Below are 19,895 nucleotides of genomic sequence, written 5' to 3' on the forward strand. Positions count from 1 at the left end.
ACTGAGAGCTAAGCAGAGGCAGATAATTTCTAGATATCTCTTTCCTTCTTTTGATACCTTATAATTTTACCTTTTGATTCTAGATTCACTGATTTGGAGGGTGGTTTTGGGGTTTTTGTTTGGTTTTTTTTTCCAATACTGAATAATTAAAATAATTGAAGTTTCAGGGTCATTTCTTTGCCTCTTCTATTTACCTTATAGCTTGACTAACCCAGAGTCTTTGGAACTTAACCGTTATTCAAATTTAATGCTAGAGCACAAATTTCAAAAACCGAGTTACTAAGAGAAAGGCTGAAAAACGGGTGATTTATTACATCAGTAACTCCTAAAAGAATGGTATAGTATCACTATGGCAAAACATTATGTGATTTTTTTTTCTTTTAATTTCTGAAGTTGCTTAATGGAGGTTGTTACCTTTAATCATCCCTTTAAGTGAATTTGTACAGTGCGCTCACTGACTAGGCAGGCACCAGTGAGAAAAGATGTTAGGGCTAATCTAACCTTTTTAAAAGTTGAAGTGCAGTCATTTTACAACATTGTGTTGATTTCTGGTGTACAGCATAGTGACTCAGATATATACGTATGTATCTTTTTCCTATTCTCTTTCATTATAGGCTATTACAAGGTATGGAATATAGTTCCTTGTGCTGTACAGTAGGACCCTGTTGTTTACCTATTTTATATATACTAGTTAGTATCTACAAATCCTGAACTCCCAATTTATCCCTCCCCACTCCTTTTCCCCCCGGTAACCATAAGTTTGTTTTCTATGTCTGTGAGTCTGTCTCTGTTTTGTAAATAAATTCATTTGTGTCCCCTCCCCCCCCCTTTTTTTTAAGATTACACGTATAAGTGATATCATATGGTATTTTGCTTTCTCTTTCTGGCTTACTTCACTTAGTATGATGATCTCCGGGTCCATCCATGCTGCTGCAAATGGCATTATTTTATTCTTTTTTGTGGCCGAGTAGTATTCTATTGTATAAAAATACCACAACTTCTTTACCCAGTCATCTGTTAATGGGTATTTAGGCTGTTTTCATGTCTTGGCTATTGTAAATAGTGCTGCTATGAACATTGAGGTGCAGGTGTCTTTTTGAATTAGAGTTTCTTCTGGGGGGCTAATCTGATCTTGAAACAAGAAATAGTTTTTATAAAGCAAAATTGAGCATGAGACAGCTAACATTTCTTGTAGAAAGCAGATCTTTGTCAGTATGGACACACTTACAAAGAAGAAAAATTCATGAAGTAATTATTTATGGAGAAAAAAGCTGATCAAGTCTTTTAAATGGATAATTCAGAATGTATTAAATGCCCACTGTATTTCAGGATTTGTGCTAGATACAATTTTAACAAAATTATTTAACAATAACAAAACTGTTGTGCCACATCCTCAAACAACTGGCTTCCCCTCCTCCTCCATTTGTGTGCCCCACATGGCTTCAACCACCTTGTCACTTCCCAGTCTCTCATCAACCCACAGCAGTATGGCTTTAGTCCCCACCATTTCACTGAAACATTCTCCCCACACATCTGCCAGTGACAGTCTTAATGCTACAACCAAAGTAGACACGTATTCGGTGTGTATATTACTCAGTCTGTGGGCAGCGTTTGACACCACTAGCTGTGAAATTCTCTCTTCCTTGGTTGTCAGGGCACCAGCTTCTCCTGGTTTTCTGTAGCCATGTCTTATTCTTCTCTGAGAAGAGTTTTCTGCATGCCCAAGGAGGTCACCCTCAGCAACCTTTCTCTTCTGCTCTTGGTGCTCTTCCAGAGAAGCCCTGGGGCACAGCACTTGTATTCTGTGATTCGCAACATCTTTTCTTCAGTGTGTCCTCCAGCCTGAACTCCAGATCTGTATGTAGTTCTAAACAACCTCCTGGACATCCCGATCTCAGTATATTCAAAACTAAATTTATCAGCTCTTCCCTGCCCTCTGTTCCTGTCTCTTCACACTAAAGTCTCACCGTTTCCCAACCTGGAAGTCATTTTTAAATTTTACCTCCATAGTCACAAATCACCAAGCCATACATATTTTTATCTCATTACTGAGTCTTAAACTTCTACCCTTCTTTCTGTGTCTGTTGCATTGGCCCCACTGCCTGTGGTCTCCTCACCCAGAACCATTCTCTAGGACTATTAGGATGATCTCGCCAAGTCTGATCACCTCTGTCTTCAATTTATAGCCTTTACTTAATTCCACCAGATTTGCGTGCTTGTTAGCGTGGCGCACAGAGCCCATGTTTTCAGCACTACTTATCATTCTTGTCTCATCTCTTTCTGCTTCTCCATCCTTCATCATCACTGTCCCCAAACACTCCCCCAGACACTCAAACCACCTTGAACCTCTTTTACTTCCCTTAATGGAAAATATTTTTTGCATATTTTCTTTCTTGCTTCATTCCTCCCTTTCTTCCTTTCTTTGCCTATCTATCTATCTTTCTATCTATCTATCTATCCTCTCTGTTTCCTCCCAGTAGTTGTGGTTTTGCCTGGCTACTCATGATTCTGCATTTAGCTCAGTTACCACCTTTTCCCTGGCCACTCCCCTCACAGTCTAGTTTAGGTGTCCAGGTGGCTATGCAGTGTGGGTGTCTCTACCAGCATAATTTATTGTGGTTATTCATTTACCTATCTGCTCTCCCTCTAGTCTTGAGCTACTTGTGAGTGTCTTATCATCTCGATATTCCCAGTACCCTAGAACAGAGGTAGGTCCGTGATAGGCACTTTATAAATATGAGGTGAAAGAATGAAACTGAAGAAGAAAGAAATGAAATATAAACTTAATTTCTTGCCATCTAAGTTCTTTGTTGCTCAAATTCTAGAACTATTAAATAATTTATTTCCAGTTATTGTTTTAATAGATAGGGTGAATTTCCTTGGAATAATTAATCACATTTCAAAGAATAGGAGGAACACTTGGGGTCAAGAAATTTAAAATAAAGCACAAGAAATCTGTCCTCAATAATTCTCAAAGTTGCCATCCTAGAGACCAGACAGCATAAAAATGAACTCTTCTTGAAAATTTTACTATTTATGGAAAAGAAAAGGGGTCAGAGGTATAATGATCAAGGTGGCATCCATGCCTGATTCTCTGTCTTCCTTTGGTGGTCCACATGGCTCATTTCAGTTCCCCCCGGGCTGCTGACTAAGAGCCCTGCCCCTGACAGCACACACTCTGCCTTGCAATGTCTCACGTTTCAAACTCTCTCCAGTCCCTGTATTTGGAATCCACATTTTTACGTCTTGTGAAGGTCCCACGTGTAATGAAGAGTTCTTTCACATTTGTGGAACATTCCCAAAGAGTAGCTGGATAAAACTAGAAACCTGCATAATGACATAAGGTATCAAACAATGGATCTTTGTTTCCAAAAGAAGAATGGCTGGTCAGTTACTAATGCAACTAAAAATCAAGACATTGGAGTGAAAGAGAGGCAGTCCACCTGCTCTAATTCAGACTAATGAAAAAGGTTAAAAAATCACCAAGTAAAACATTCTAGATCAGTTTTTCTGAAAATAAGATTTCTGTGTGGGGGACTGGTGGGTCAGCAAATGAATATTAGGGTCCTCCAGTGAGCCCCACACTGCAGTAAATAAGCACCAAGGAGATTAAAAATTGAGTGGGATATACAAGGGTCTAGAGAGGACCCATAAAAAGAAAATAAGACACATCAAGTGCTAGGTTGTGCTAGTGTCTGTAGGAATTCCGAGAACAGAAGAGCAATGTTCTCTAGGATTCAGTAGAGGAAGACTAAGGAGAGACTGTATCTCTGGTAGGACCACTGGTCAGGTTTGTGACACAGAGCAGAAAAGATGTCATATTAACTTCCCTCCACATCCTCCTAATTACCATTTTTGTAGTTCTTTTGATTCTTCAAGTCTCTTTCAACTGTATCTTTTTTTCCATTTCCATTTTTAACAACCCAGTTCACAGCTTTATTGCTTCAGTGAAGACTCTTGTGGTGTCCTCAAAACTGTCTCTAGAAACACATATCCACTCCAGAGTCGTCTTTGCAAAGCAGTGCTTCCATCACACTTAAAATCTTTGTGAGGTGGGGGAATTTGCCTTTCCTAAGCATCCGACAACACGCAGGAGCCCTTCACTGGTCGTCTGGCGTCGGCTTGCCTTCTAAGCCGGAGCCCTGTTCTGACATCTGGGAACCAGCCTGATCAGGGCTGTGTTGTTATTGGCAGCAATGTGTTTGCTGAGAGATTGCACACCTACAAAAAGCACCATTTTTAGTTTTTTCCCTGTACTATCTCATATTCTCACCACTTCCTCTTAACATTTTTCGTTTATATTAACATCATTTTAACATATTGACTAAAGTTGTTGAAAAGACTCGCTCCTGGAGAATGTGTTCAGTGGGTATTGGGGCCCAGGAACAACTGGTTTTCCTGATCCTCCCCTCTCCAACCCCACCTCCCAAGCCACATTTCTGCAGGCTTCAAGAAGTGTTTTAGGAGTGAGGGGAAAGGAAGAAGGAAGGAAGAAAGGGAGGCAGGAAAGAAAATAAGGAGGAGAGAGAGAGACAGACTGAAGTGAATCTGAGCAGGGGTCTTTCCTGGGTACAGAAGCCCCTCCATGTCCCCTGTTTCTTGTTTGTGGGGGTAAAAAGGCTTTAGTCTCCTAGACCTTCTCTAAATTGCAAAGAGCAGTCTCAAAAAGTTAATGATTAGGAGAACAGAGTCACAGGACAAGTAGTTCCTCCTGAAGGGATATAGATAACAATCTGATGCAGATCTTTGAGTTGTTCTGCAGAAACCAAGACCCCCACCCATGGTGGAGAGTTACTGCACACTGACCACCAGCACGTAGACCTCATACTGGTTGGAACCAGAATGTTGATGATTGAGATTCCCCAAACATCACCCTGTTACCTCAACACCAGCCAATCAGCATAAAGTCCAGAAACTGCTTAGGCAACCCTGCAACCCTCACCCCTAATGTCACCTTTAAAAACTGCTTTCCCCAAAAGCCATCGGGGGTTCTGGTCTTTTGAGCACAAGCTGCCCATTCTTCTCACTTGGTGCCCTACTATAAACACTGCACTTTCCTTCACAGCAACCCGGTTCGTTACATTGGCTTTGCTGCATGTTGGGCAAGCAGACTCGAGTTCCATTTGGTAACAGAGGGGAGGAGTGCTGTGTGGGAGAAGAGAGACGGGAAGGAATAGCTCTAGCTGGGGAGAGGAATGCAGGACAGGTTTCACAAGAAGTGATGATATTTGAATAGGTAAGAATTAGGTAGAAGAATGGGCTTTCTAGAAAAATCCCAGAGACTGGCTTGTGAAGAGGCATGCAGTGTTTAGAGAAGCGTTGAAAGTCCAGTGGGATGGGAGGATGGGTTAGTCAATGAGGGGGTGGAAGATGGCAGGACATGGAGCTAGTCTAGCGTCAGAAACGTGCGCCATGTTTTAGAGTTGGACTTTACAGACAATAACAAAACAGAAAACTGATGCCCTGACAGCTGTGGCAGACCTTCTTGTTGAGGAGGCCTTCCTTGTGGTTGGGAATTGTCTTTAATGATGAAGTAGCATTTGATGGGCTAGTAGTGAATGCAGAGCTTCTTTGTGAGTCATGTCCAGGAAAATAAAGGATTAGAGTAATGGAATCTTTTGTGGGTGTTGGAGACTTGGGAAATTCAGACTTTCCTGAGTCATTTACGACTTATGAAGTAGATTAATGACTGAATCTTAAAAAAAAAAAAGGATTAAACATAAGGTTATTCTTAGGTTATTAATGATCTTTCATCGGTTATAACACCTGAAGTGGCAGATGGTGAAAGATTTACAGCTGTTTGACTTTTGATTTCCCTGTAAAATTATTGCAGTCCATGCATGTAGGCTATTTCCAGCTCTTTTAAAAAGGGTGTTTATATTAAATAAAAGTGATTCAAATTCTGGTTTTAATGGTACAGCCTACATTTTTTACCAATTAAATTGACTCCTGAGGCACATTCTAAAATACGAGATCATTATGTAATTCTCAGTATAGATGCCAGAGGTGTTCTGCTTCATTTTTAATATCCTTATACTCATGAGGTAACACTGCTATATTTGAGCATGTGTTTCAGAAGCAGTGGGAATTCCATTTTGGTCAGAAGGCCCATTAGTCTTATCTCCTCACCTGTGCCACATCCACCCCACACAGACACCCCACTCACAGCGTGCACAGGCTCACCTCTGTGCACAGGTGCGTGTGTTACTGTGTTAGCCTGATGTAAGGGAGGACTTACTCACTGCTTGCTGGCAGATGCTGGAAGACACCCTCGCATAATGTCTTTGGAACTTCCATTATCTGGAATGACTCAGCTGTAACCCTCTTTGAACCCAAAAAGAGCCTTTAAGGCATGTCTTTAGCCCCAGTTCTAAGATGTTGCCCCCTGAGCATGGTTTCTCTGAGACCATCCTTAAGGAGGTACTAATGTGCTAACATCCAGCTTGGGAACAGGCTGCCTACCCTAGTCACCCTCCAGGCAGAAGTAAACCGGGAGGGGGGAAAAATGCCAGCGCTATGACGCATTTGGGAATTATTGTTTTACAAGTAGTGATTTTATTTGTCCTCTGTAAATCATCCTCTCTGTATCAAACTGAAATCACATTTCATCCTGCAATTAGGAGAGGACAAAGTATGCTGCCAGATAAATTGAATGTCATTACAGTGACAAAGCAAACGGTAGCAGAATGTCTAAAATTGTTTTTTAAAAAAAATTTTATAGTTGCATTTTATCATTACCTTTCTTGATGGATTCTGAAATACCAGCATGACTTATTTTGACCAAACTCAGTTTTTCTGGCTTTTACTTTTCTCTTACTGTTATATTCATTAAACAAGAACACTTTCGGAATGCTCCTTCTAAAACTTATTTTCAGGTAAAATAACAGATTCGGAGCAGCTTTGAGAAAAATCTAATGATTTTTGAGAGAAGGTGTGACATTACCAGGGTAGGAATAATTCCATGTAAAGTCTAGCTGTGCCTTCAGTTACTTTATAAGATACAATTGTTATACTACACATATTTTGTCGTAAACAGAGTTAAGTTTCTTTCTTTGGTCTCTGTTATGATTCTGCTCAATTCAGTGATATCTTCAGAGGCTAGTCTGACCAGAGCTGGAGTGTTTCTGCTACTCACTTCCTAAACCTTCTGACCTCAGGGGCTGATTTTTCTTTCGGGTGAAGAGGAGCCAAAGAGCAGATGACCTAGGTGCTCAGTCATCACGGGAGGATCAGGTTGACAGGCAGGAGAGAGCAGGTTTGGAAAGTTGTTTAATCTGTGACTGTTTGTCTAGGAATCTGGACACGGAGATGACTCTGGAACGTGCAGTGAGTATGCTTGAGGCGAACCACACGCCGCTGTCCAGGATTTCTGCTGCAGCCACTTTTATACAGCACGAGTGCTTCCAGAAATCTGAAGCGAGGAGAAGGGTGAGTATCATCTCAAGTCCGGTGCAAAGCTAGCACACTTTCACATCTATTACGGTGGCCCTGCACACTGAAACCAAATTTAATTTATTTTAATTTTTGAAAAATCTTCATGGAGTTAGTGTCAATTATGGCTCAATTTAAAAATAAAATAAGTAAATAAGTAAAAATAAAATCTTTATTGAGTCTTTTTAATTTAAAAGGAAATTACGCTTATTACCAAAAAACAAAACAAAACGTTCCTTCAGTTTAGAAACTTAGAAGGTAAATCACTACATGTACGTCTTCCTTCTTTGGCCACCTCTTACTTTAGAACCATCCCCAGTGATAATTGTAACAGTCTGTGTACTTTCAGATTTTTTGAAAGACAAAGAGGGAGAGAGCGAGAGAGAGTGTGCGTGCATTTTAGGCTATTGTTTTATATATTTTAAAAATATATGAAATGTAAGCAATGTTTTCCAAGTTTTGTTTTCATTAAATAATTTCATTAACATAGTATAATAGAGGTTCGCTCATTAACATAGTATAATAGAGCTTTGTACACACATCTTTTAGCATTTCCACAAGTGTTCCTATAGGACACATCGTCCAAGATGGAATCAATAGGTCATTTTATTTTATTTTTTTTTTATTTATTTCCATTTTTTTTAACTGAAGTATAGTCAGTTTACAATGTTGTGTCAATTTCTGGTGTACAGTATAATGTTTTAGTCATGCATATCTATAATGTATTCCTTTTCATGTTCTTTTTCAATATAGGTTACTACAAGATACTGAATTTAGTTCGCTGTGCTATGCAGTATAAACTTGTTGTTTATCTGTTTTGTATATAGTAGTTAGTATCTGCAAATCTCGAACTCCCAGTTTATTCCTTCCCACCCTCTTTCCCCCTTGGTAACCATAAGTTTGTTTTCTGTGTCTGTGAGTCTGTTTCTGTTTTGTAAATAAGTTTGTCTTTTTTTTTTTAGATTCCACATATGAGTGATATCATGTTATTTTTCTTTCTCTTTCTGGCTCACTTCACTTAGAATGACGATCTCCAGGGCCATCCATGTTGCTGTATATGGCATTATTTTATTCTTTTTTATGGCTGAGTAGTATTCCGTTGTATAAATATATTACAGCTTCTTTATCCAGTCACCTGTTGATGGACATTTAGGTTATTTCCATGTCTTGGCTATTGTAAATAGTGCTGCTATGAACATTGGCTGCATGTGTCTGTTTGAATTAGAGTTCCCTGTGGATATATGCTCAGGAGTAGGATTGCTGGATCATATGGCAAGTCTATTTTTAGTCTTTTGAGGAATCTCCTTACTGTTTTCCATAATGGCAGCACCAAACTACATTCCCACCAACAGTGTAGGAGGGTTCCCTTTTCTCCACACCCTCTCCAGCATTTATCATTTGTGAACTTTTGAATGATGGCCATTCTGACTGGTGTGAGGTGATACCTCATTGTAGTTTTGATTTGCATTTCTCTGATAATTAATGATGTTGAGCATTTTTTCATGTATCTATTGGCCATGTGTATGTCTTCATTGGAGAATTGCTTGTTTAGGTCTTCTGCCCATTTTTGGATTGGGTTGTTTGGTTCTTTTTGTTTTGTTATTAAGTTGTATGGGCTGTTTATATACTGTAGAAATTAAGCCCTTGTCAGTTGCATCATTTACAAATATTTTCTTCCATTCTTTAGGTTGTCTTTTTGTTTTGTTTATGGTTTCCTTTGCTGTGCAAAAGCTTATATGCTTAATTCAGTCCCATTTGTTTATTTTTGCTTTTATTTCTGTTGCCTGGGTAGACTGCCCTAGGAGAACATTACTACAATTTGTGTCAGAAAATGTTTTGCCTATGTTTTCTTCTAGGAGTTTTATGGTTTCAGGTCTTACGTTCAAGTTTTTAAAACATTTTTAGTTGATATTTGTGTAGGGTGTAAGACAGTGGTACAGTTTCATTCTTTTGTGTGTGGCTGTGCAGTTTCCCCAAAACCATTTATTTTGTATTCTTGGCTCCTTTGTCATAAATTAATTGTTCATTATGTGTGGATTTATTTCTGAGCTCTCTATTCTGTCTCATTGATCTATATGTCTGTTTTTATGCCAATATCATACTGTTTTATTGTAGCTTTTTCATTATAGCTTGAAATCAAGGAAACATGGTACCTCCAGAAACATGATGCCATTTCTCCAGATTGCTTTATCTGCTCAGGGTCTTTTGTGGTTCTGTATAAGTGTTACAGTTGCTTATTCTATTTCCACGAAAAATACCATTGGAATTTTTATAGGGATTTCATTGAACCTGGAGATTGCTTTGGGTAGTATAGACATTTTAATGATATTAATTCTTCTAGTCCATGAGCGTGGAATATCTTTCCATTTATTTGTGGCTTCTTCGGTTTCTTTCATCAATGTCTTATAATTTTCAGCATACAAGGTCTTTCAAAACCTCCTTGGTTCAATTTATTCCTAGATACTTTATTCTTTTTGGTGTAGTTGTAAATGGGATTGTTTTCTTAATTTCTCTTTCTGATAGTTCATTATTTTAGTATGTAGAAATGCAACTTATTTTTGTATATTGGTTTTGTATCCTACACCTTTACTGAATTTGTTGATTAGTTCTAACAGTTTTTTGTTAAGTCTGTAAAGTTTCCTATATATAATTCCATGTCATCTGCTATAGTGACAGTTTTACTTACTCCTTTCTGATTTGTATGCCTTTTATTTATTTTTCTTGCCTAATTGCTCTGGCTAGGAATTTCAATACTATATTGAGTAAAAGTGGTGAGAGTGGGCATTTTTGTCTTGTTTCTGATCTTCAAGGAAAAACTTCAGCTTTTTACCATGGAGTATGATATAGTTGTGGGTGAAGGTTTTTCATAAATCACTGTATCAAGTTGAATAACTTCCCTTCTATCCCTAATTTAATGGATTTTCCTTTTTACTCAGGAATGGCTGTTGAATTTTATCAAATGCTTTTTATTCATCTATTGAAATGGTTCTATGGCTTTCATTTTAATTTTGCTAATATGGTGAATTACTTCGATTAATCTGTAACTGTTACCCCCATTCCTGTGCAAAATCCCACTTGGTCATGATGTGCTTTTGTACTTTTGAATTAGATGTGCTAATATTTGGTTAAACTCAAGGACGCAGTTAAGTTACTTGCAGACAGTTTGACTTCTTTAAAATCTTGCTTTTAAGATTTGTTAGGTGGGACCAGAGCAGCGTTTATTCAAGAGCTAATTAGCCCCCACTTCTTAAGGCAAGGCACTTCTGAGGACTCTACTCAGTGCCCCAGTGAGTGACAAGGTTTTCTGGCTGGCTGATCCCACCGCTCCTGGGCCTTCGTGAGCATGAGGGGCTGTTCCTGTAACTCCTTTTAGGCAGTTACTTCCCTGGCTTCAGGCAGCTTCTTCACACAGATGTACTAATTAATACTCTGCTGAATGCAGATGGGACCCGCTGCAGATCTCAGGAGGCCTTTTTCTGTGCACCTCTTTGCTCCCTGGCGCTCTTCCCTGCATACACTAGCCTCTCTGTTCTCGGATTCTTCGCTCTGTCTCCTCAGCTCTGCTTGTTGAATCCCACTTAGGTTCTCCCTCCCCACACCGCAGCCTGGGACTCTCCTGGACTACGATCTGCTGCAGCAGTAGGCCCTCCTCACTGGTTTCTCCATCTTTTAGGGATCGCTGTCCATCACTGCATCGTGTCCAATTATTGAAACCGTTGTATGTTTTGTCTGGTTTTTAAAATTGTCTCGGATGTAGGTAAATCCAGTTCTCATTACTACTGGATCATTTTTTAATTTTGATAAATAACTTCCTATAAATCCTCCCCCGAATTACACAGATTTACAGTCCTACCAGCATGGTGTCAAAGTGCCTATTTGCAGTAACCGTTACTACCACAAGGTATGATTCTTTATTGTTCATTTTTGCTAATCTTAGAATCAGAAAGAAAGATACCTCTTTATAGTAGAAATTTTCCTATTTTTTGAAATCTAGACTGGTCAGTTAATCAGTTACAGAGAAAATCTTTATTTAAAATGAGACACATGCACATCCAGAGAGCTTGTCATTGTCTTTCATATGTAACCTCTGCCCATCATGTATCATTTGCCACTTTTAGTTTAAGTTTTTTTAAAGTGAAATGAGCACTTAATGGCAGTAATTTATTTATTTGAGTTCATGTTCTTCTAGATTCTTACATTTTACCTAGTCTTTTATATTAATTTCTTCCACAACTAATTACAGAGCTTTTTAAAGCTTTTCACCTTTCGCTAGCCTTTCTAAAGTGTTCAAGTGAGTTTTCAGAGAGACAGAACTTCTTCCATACTTATATATATTACTTTCTCCTTTTTAAAAAAAGTTTTAACACCTTTATTGTAGTATGATTCCTGTACAATAAACTACACATAGTTCAGATGTATAATTTAATGAACTTTGATAGATGTATACACCAATGAAACCACCACCACAATCAAGATATTTTATTCATTTTTTAGACTAGGTAAATGAATGACATAATTATAATAACAAGTCCAGTTGACATAAATGCATTGGGTAAGAAGCCTAAGTTGTGCGTGGTAAACTAGAAGAAATAGGAGTGCAAAGTCTAACCTAGTCACTGACTAGCTTTGGTAGTACTCAAAACCAGTAGATCTCAGAGGGAAAAGGGAATGTGATTATATATAAAACAGAAATGGACTCACTGACATAGAATACAGACTCGTGGTTGCCAGGGGGAGAGGGGTGGGAAGGGATAAACTGGGAGTTTGAGATTTGCAGATACTGAAAGGTATATATAAAAGAGATAAACAAGTTTATACTGTATAGCACAGGGAAGTATATTCAATATCTTATAGTAGCTTATGGTGAAAAAGGATATGAAAATAAATATATGTATATTCATGTATGACTGAAGCACTGTGCTGTGCCCCAGAAATTGACGCAGCATTGTTAATTGACTAGACCTCAATTAAAAAAAAATTATTAAAAAAAAAGAGAGAATGTGATTAATCCTGCAGATCAATTAAGTCAGACAAAAGACCTTCGACCAATTTTTTTCACTTGCCTTTCTTTAATTATTCATGAAGCTTGAGCACCTTTGGGTATATATGTATTTTTGACTTTGTCTTTATTCAGTCAATTATCATTTTTTTTATTCATTGACTATTTTTCCTAAGATGTGTGTCTCCTTGATTATTTGTAGGAGTTCTTTACCTATGCTGCGTGTTAATCCATTGCTGCATATGTGACGATGTGGTTTTCTAACATGGCTTATGATCTCTTTTATTATGCAGGATTTAAAAATCCTTATGAAGTAAATTTATCAATATTTTTCTTCATGATACCTGTATTTTAGCTATTGCTTTAAAAGACCTGTCCCTTACATCTGTTTTTTAGTTTTAAAAGTTAATAATTCTTGGGTATTTCTCACTGACCCTTTGTCTGTGTTTACTCCGTGGAAAAAATAAGTAAGGATTTTTAAAAACAATATATTTATAGTAATAAACCTTCTTTATCCATAGAGGTAAAGAGAATTGGGCTAATATGAGTCCTTTGGTGCTAAATCAGATAAATGTTCCAATCACTTTTTATTCCCAGTTTTTAAAACTGGGCATTATCATATATATGCTTTCATTTTATAATGTGGAGTTACATGAAATTTTCTTTTGTTAACCAAGGTGGACTAGATTTCCACTCTCTCTTAAATTATTAATTTGATTATAAATATCATTTTGCTTACACATAGCCGTGCTGCCTTCTTAGCTCTTACTTAGTGATGAAGCTAGAACAAAGGCTAGTTTTAAAAATAATGAAACATGAAAACTGTATGAAACCTAGACACATATGTGCGTGATAGAAAGTCACATATAACATCACGTATAACATCGTGATATTATAACCCCAGAACATTAACAAAATTCCATTAATATTAAGCATGGTAGTATAGTATTTTAAATTTGTATATAAAAAACAATTACAATTTAGATATGAAGGTCAGAATTTGAAATCATAAACTTTTAAAACCTGTGACATCTTTTCAATCGTTATTTTATTTGGTTAAGACTCAGAATTTAACATTTTCAACCCCTCACTGCTTTTTGAAAGTCTTCTTTTGGCCCAGAGTTTCCTGTGTGTTTTGTTTTGGTTTTTTTTCCCTGTCTCTTTGGCTCCTTCAAGTTTCCTCTGTAAAAGAGAAACATTATCCTCAACCTGTCCCTGAAATGTTTATGTTCATTAGATGCTTTCCTGGGACTGTTCTTATTTGACACCGTCTCCTGACTGCCCACGTCTGCTTCTCTGGCTTCCACCGATGTGTGATCTCGGTGCTGGTCACTCAGCATCCCCAGCACGTATCTTTCCCTGGGTTCTGAACCACATGTCCCTCTATCTCCTAGACATCCCACTGAACTCAGTACCAGCTTATCTAAAAAATGAACACTTGTCTTCTTTGCTTTCTTTTTTCTCTGCTTTCTAGTCCTCCTTCTAAACTTACTCTTTCTGCTGGGTTGGGAGGCTTCAGCATGGACTCTCAGGAGTCAGTGGGGGCTGCTTGTGAATCCCGGCACTCTGATAACCTGGGTGACCTTGGGCAACGTATTTTACCTCTCTGAGCCTCAGCTTTCCTACCTATGAAATGGAAGTAATAGTTCTGTAAAGAGCTGTGAGAATGCAGTCCGATAATGGTGCAGCACTTGCCCCATGATAGTAACTCAGCAATTGTTTCCTCTGTGAGTGAGTGGTAGTTCACCCAGGTGGTTGGACACCAAAATATGAACCCAGAGACTTCATTGTGTGTTTTTTTTTTAATTAAAGTATAGTCAGTTACAATGTGTCAATTTCTGGTGTACAACATACTAGTTCAATCATACATATACTTAACGTATATTTGTTTTCATATTCTTTTTCATTATAAATTACTACAAGATATTGAATATTGAACCCAGAGATCTTGAACCTTCTTTTTTCCTTACGTATTTGTGCAGATTCAAGTCCTATTAATGCTGCTCTTAAAAGTGTCCTGAATCTACCTACATCTTTCCCTCCCTACTCAGTGATGCTATGCTGATCCCTGTCACCATCATCTCTATTAATCCAGCTGCTTCCTAATTAATCTCTCTGCCTCCATTCTTATCCACTCCTAATCCAGTCTCCTCACAGCACCCAGCAGGACCTTTCCAGTAGCTGCCCTGCTTTCCTGCGTTATAGAAGACAAATTCCGTAATTTAATCTGCAAAACCCTTCTTAAGTTGGTTTTATTTCCATGCCTGCTTGAAATCTCATCACCAAAGCAGTGACTGCCGTAATGGTCTTGCAAGATCTTATTATAAAACTAATACAAATTCATTATAAGAAATTTGAGAAATTAAGAAAGAACAAAGGAAAAAACCCCACAGGTCCTCTATTGTTCTCATTTTGGTTTTGCTCTCTGATTTTTTAATACATATATATACATAGGTGTAATCAAATTGAATATGTGGCTTTGTTTATGGGGATTTTTTTTGTATTGATTTTTAAAAGCATGCATAAATACATGCTTGTTGTTTTTTTAAAAAAATACAAAGTAGCAGGTCCCGTTCATACATGATAGCCTCACGTTTCTGCCAGACTCCCCAGTCCATTCCCTTCTTTATGTCTGTGAGTGGAAATGCATAGATATTTTATTCAACTTTTTTCAGTAACATTACATCAAGCATTTTCTCATAACATTAAAAATATGTTGTAAACTTCATTTTAACAGTGACATATTAATAGTGATAGTAGTAACTACCATGTGTTGAGTAACTAGTCTGGGCCCAGCGCACAGCTGCTAATCTCACACAATCCCCGTTTGACTGATGAGGGAGCTGTACGACTAGGAAGATGTCTGTCAGCTCAAATACCTGTCTCTGTTGTGGATACCTGAGTATATGTGCATGTGACGGTTAATCATTAGCCAGCCTTCCCTCATCACTGGACATTTATGGCTTCTTGCTTTTCAGTATTATAAATGATGTAGCTGCTATTACTGTGTTAATCTGTATCTGCATTTCAAATTATTTTCTAACAAAGTTTACTAGAAGTCATTATTTTTTAAAGTTTTTGACACATAAGGCCAATTGCCTTCTTGAAAGCAATTTACAAAGAGTGGTTAATTCTTTTTTTTTTTTTAATAGACTGTATTTTTTAGAGCAGGTTCAGGTTCACAGCAGAATTGAGCAGAAAATACAGAGAGTTTGCACACAGCCCTCCCCACCCACACATACATACTCACCTACCCTCAACATCCCTCGTCCGTGTGGCATGTTTGGTACAATCGATGAACCAACATGGGCACGTTATTGTCAACCAAAGTCCATAGTTTACACTAAGGTTCACTCTTGAGGTTGTACATTCTGTGGGCTTTGACAAATGCATAATGACATTTAGCCACCACTGTAGTGTCATATAGAATAATTTCATTGCCCTAAAAATCCCTTGTGCTCCATCTATTCATTCCTCCCTCTCTCCCTCTCCCGAAACCCCTGAAAACCACGATCTTTTTATTGCTTCTGTACCTGTGCCTTTTCCAGAATGTCATTTGGTTGGAATCATAGTTTGTAGCCTTTTCAGACTGGCTTCTTTCATTAAATAATGTCTTTTAAGTTTCTTCCATGTCTTTCATGGCTTGATAGCTCATTCTTTTTTTTTTTTTTTACTGCACATATTTTTTTTAATTTGCATGTATGTACTGTTCATTAATTCTTTTTAAAAAATTTTTAAAAATTTTTGAAGGGGGAGAGATAATTAGTTTTATTTGTTTTTATTTTTATTTTTTTTAATGGAAGTACTGGGGATTGAACCCCGGCCCTTGTGCATGCTAGGCAGGCACTATACCACTGAGCCATACGCTCCCCCATCCAGGGAATGGTTAATTCTAATGGGAGGGAAAGGAGAGAAAGGGAGTGACACTTCACAGACGAGGCGACATTAGAGCTGGCTTATGCAGAATGAGTAGGGCTCTGCCAGAAGAAAGGCAGAGGGGCCCAAGCAGCCCAGACAGGAGAGGATGTGAGAGCAAAGGGCCCAGGGCATGAGGGAGCCCTGGGCCGGCAGAGTCGGTCTGTTCCCTCTACTTATTGGCCACCAGAACCCCTCATCATTTAATTCTCTTGGAGGTGGCGGGGAAGAGAATCAGAATAATCAAGGAGAAAGTTAAAATTCTAATATATAATTCTGCCCTATCATATATTTAGAAACCAGCTCAAATGAAGCTTTTTTGAAGTCCCGAGACATTCATGTTAGTCTAGATTTTTTGTTTTCCCTGAAGAGGGGACACATCCCCTGAGGACTGAGCATCACAGGAACACACGCAGCCTCTCTGGTCCCACTCATTTCCCTGAATTTAAAGGGACAAGAACAGCGCATTTGATGTTGTACCTAACGTGCAGAGGAGTCATTACCAACTATCCCAGTTGTGGGCAGTGAGGAGGACGTCATCACCTTCTTGCGTTTGATATGACTTCTATCTATTTGATAAAATGGATAAAATAACTAAAGTTTATTTTTAATGTGGGGCAGGTGCCAGACACTAGGGAGTCAGATTCCACCGTGAGCAGAGCTGGAGCAGGACTTCAGCATTTATCTGAGCCCGGCATGTCTGCAGTGCCTTCTTTCCAGACTGGAGCAGATGCTGGAAGCCAAGGGGGTAAAGGGGAGCAGGGCGAGGGGACGAGTCAGAAGGCGCTGAGCAGAAGCCGGCCCGCCCCGCCCCGCCCCCCCCCCCCCCCGCCCCCCCCCCCCCCCCCCCCCCCCCCCCCCCGGGCAGGGCAGTGGAGGCTTCCACCCGCCGCTTCTCGCTCCTGCCGTCGTCACAGCTGGAAACGCGGTTTGGCCAGTAGGCCATCTCGCGTCATATTTTGAAGAAGACAACTTACAAATTCTAAGTTATAAATGAAGTAATAAAATATTTCTCTAGTCTAGCTGGCATTTATGAAGTTTATAGAGTATGAATTCGACCATCATAAAACCTAACTATGAAACAGAAATTGACAGAATTAGGGGAACACATGAGTTACAGGCTGTTTTCAAATAAATTGTGTCTTTCTACTTTGAAGGAAGTGTAGTAATAGCAATAGACAAAGCGATCAAGTAGGTGGTCTGTTGGGCCAGATTTAGTTGGCAGCTGTCATTAGCATTTTCCTACGTCAGAATGGCTTTAGACATAAGCCCAACAAAGTTGCTGTAACCAGTCTCCCTGACTGTTTCCTCTTCTACCAATGTCTCCTTGGAAAGGAGCCAAAGTGGAAGTCTTCTTCCCTATTGCTGCCAGTGGCATCATAAAGAGACCGAAAGACTACTTTCCTCTTAAGGTTCTTGCAAGCTACTGGTAAGATACTGTGTATAAAACTCGTAACACTGTGTAACACCCCTCCTAATGATCGACGTGGAAGGAAGCGTTGTTATTTTTGTTTTTTTATTATTATTGTGGTTATTGTTATTATTTTGTTATTATTTTTATTATTTAGATTATCTTAACAGCTTTAGCATTTATTCCTGACTTGCTAGTCTCCTCCCTAATCCTAACAAAGGTAAAGGTAAGACTGGGAGACACTGTCTTAAATTCCATTTATCTGTCTATACATAGAAGGTGGGAAAATGTGCCAGTGGACCTCAGTGCAGCTCTCCCCTCAGGGGGACCCGTCGTGCAATTAGAGCGTCATTCATAAGTGATGAACTTCATCTGAATGGAAAACTTACGCTCATTCAGGGCAACTTCATTGCTAAAAATTTCTGCATTAAGATGATGAAAATGACTGAGATCTTTACCAAAAGGTCTTACCAAGTTAAAAAAAATTTTAATCAGGTGCTTACGGAAGCCTGCGAGAAAGAAAGCCCTCAGTCTACAACTTAACCTTTCTCCTTGGAAATGCTGTGTCCATCTCCTGATTTCTTCAGATAACATTTGTAGCACAAAACACAAAGTCACCTTGTTCAGACTGTCATTATTTGTCCTCTTCTCAAACAGCCATAGGTTTCAGAGTTTCACATCTGCTTTTCTTTTCTGTTCCTAGTTCTGACCCTCTGGTTTCTTCTCTAATAACATGCCCTTTCCTGCATATTTATATAGAAGAAATATTTTTAAAATAGCACATTAAAAAGTATAAAGTTGTGTTATTAAGCTGCTTGCATAACTTATTTAAATGTTTTTAAATACTCAAAGCAACTGATCATAAAAATAGTTTGTATTTTTCCAGTTTGAAAATACACTGGGAATTACATTCGTGGAAATATAACATGCAGTATGGTGACTGTGGTTACTAATACGGTGTTGGATATCTGAGAGTTGCTAAGAGAATAGATCTTAAAAGTTCTCATCATAAGAAAAAATTTGTAACTATGCGTGGTGCTGGATGTTAAATAGATATGATCATTTCACGATATATACAGATACTGAATCATTATGTTTTACACCTGAAACTAATACACTGTTAACTGTCAATTATATCTCAATAAGAAAAAAAAACAGCTTGCGTTTAGGGTAAGTTTTGCATTGCTACTACAGTTGCCTTGGTGAATACATTTTTATTTCTGCTACTGATGAAGGTAATTCGTATTCAGTTTGTAGTAATTGTAAAGTTCTGTTCTGGAAAAAACACTGTAATATGATATTCTTTCATAAAACTTTCTTTATTCCTCTTATTCTCAGTTCTCTTCATCTTTATAATGATTAAGACTTTAATCATTTCACTGTTTCTGTCCACTTAATTATCACTTATCCACTGCTTGTCACTTAACCTTGCCCTTCAGTTTTCTCATGGGTTTCTGTCTTCTCTTCCCAGCTTTACTGTAAGCTCCTTGAGAGATACTGCCTTGCAGCAGGGGTATCTTGTGCACTGAGTGTCCCAGGCTGTGCCACACATTGATTGATGAGAGTTATCACCAAAATCAGTGAACTCATCTGTTCGTTCATGTTACACTGAGTATCTTTAATGCCGCGTCAAAAAGAATAAATACCTGAAGTGTGCATCCACTTCATCCCCAGGTTAATCAGCTTCACGGCATCCCCAAGCTCCTACAGCTCCTGAAAGTTCAGAATGAAGACGTCCAGCGAGCCGTGTGTGGAGCCTTGAGAAACTTGGTGTTTGAAGACAATGACAACAAATTGGAGGTAGCTGAACTCGGCGGAGTCCGTCAGCTGCTCCAGGTGCTGAAGCAAACCAGAGACTTGGAGACTAAGAAGCAAATAACAGGTAGTGTTTGCTGAGCGCCACGGGGGATGGCACAGTGCGTCTCAGCCAGATGCGTTATGTCGCCTGTTTTTCTCAGGTTTCCTGGAACAGACGATCCATGGGCTCGTTGTTACCTGAGGGCTGGCTTTCAAGGAACATTATCACTGCTGGCTTAGACCCGAGATTCAAGTCAAGTTCGAATTCCCTTTTTTTCCCGAAGGAGAAATTATTCTGAGGCTTTTGGTTAATTTTTTGTTGTTTTGGGGGGAGGGGGGAGT

The 19,895-nt window shown here is 38.8% G+C and overlaps 1 protein-coding gene across 1 annotated transcript in view; it reads left to right on the forward strand.

The window, feature by feature from the left end:
* PKP2 (plakophilin 2) overlaps positions 1 to 19,895 on the forward strand; it is a 74,442-nt gene that overhangs the window by 15,700 nt on the left and 38,847 nt on the right. Inside the window, exons 4-5 of the mRNA XM_032473502.1 lie at positions 7,293 to 7,428; positions 19,431 to 19,638. Coding sequence (XP_032329393.1) covers positions 7,293 to 7,428; positions 19,431 to 19,638 — 344 coding nt within the window. The remainder of the gene's footprint in view (positions 1 to 7,292; positions 7,429 to 19,430; positions 19,639 to 19,895) is intronic.

This window comes from Camelus ferus, chromosome 34, assembly GCF_009834535.1.
Source record: "Camelus ferus isolate YT-003-E chromosome 34, BCGSAC_Cfer_1.0, whole genome shotgun sequence".
NCBI classification, from domain to species: Eukaryota; Metazoa; Chordata; class Mammalia; order Artiodactyla; family Camelidae; genus Camelus; species Camelus ferus.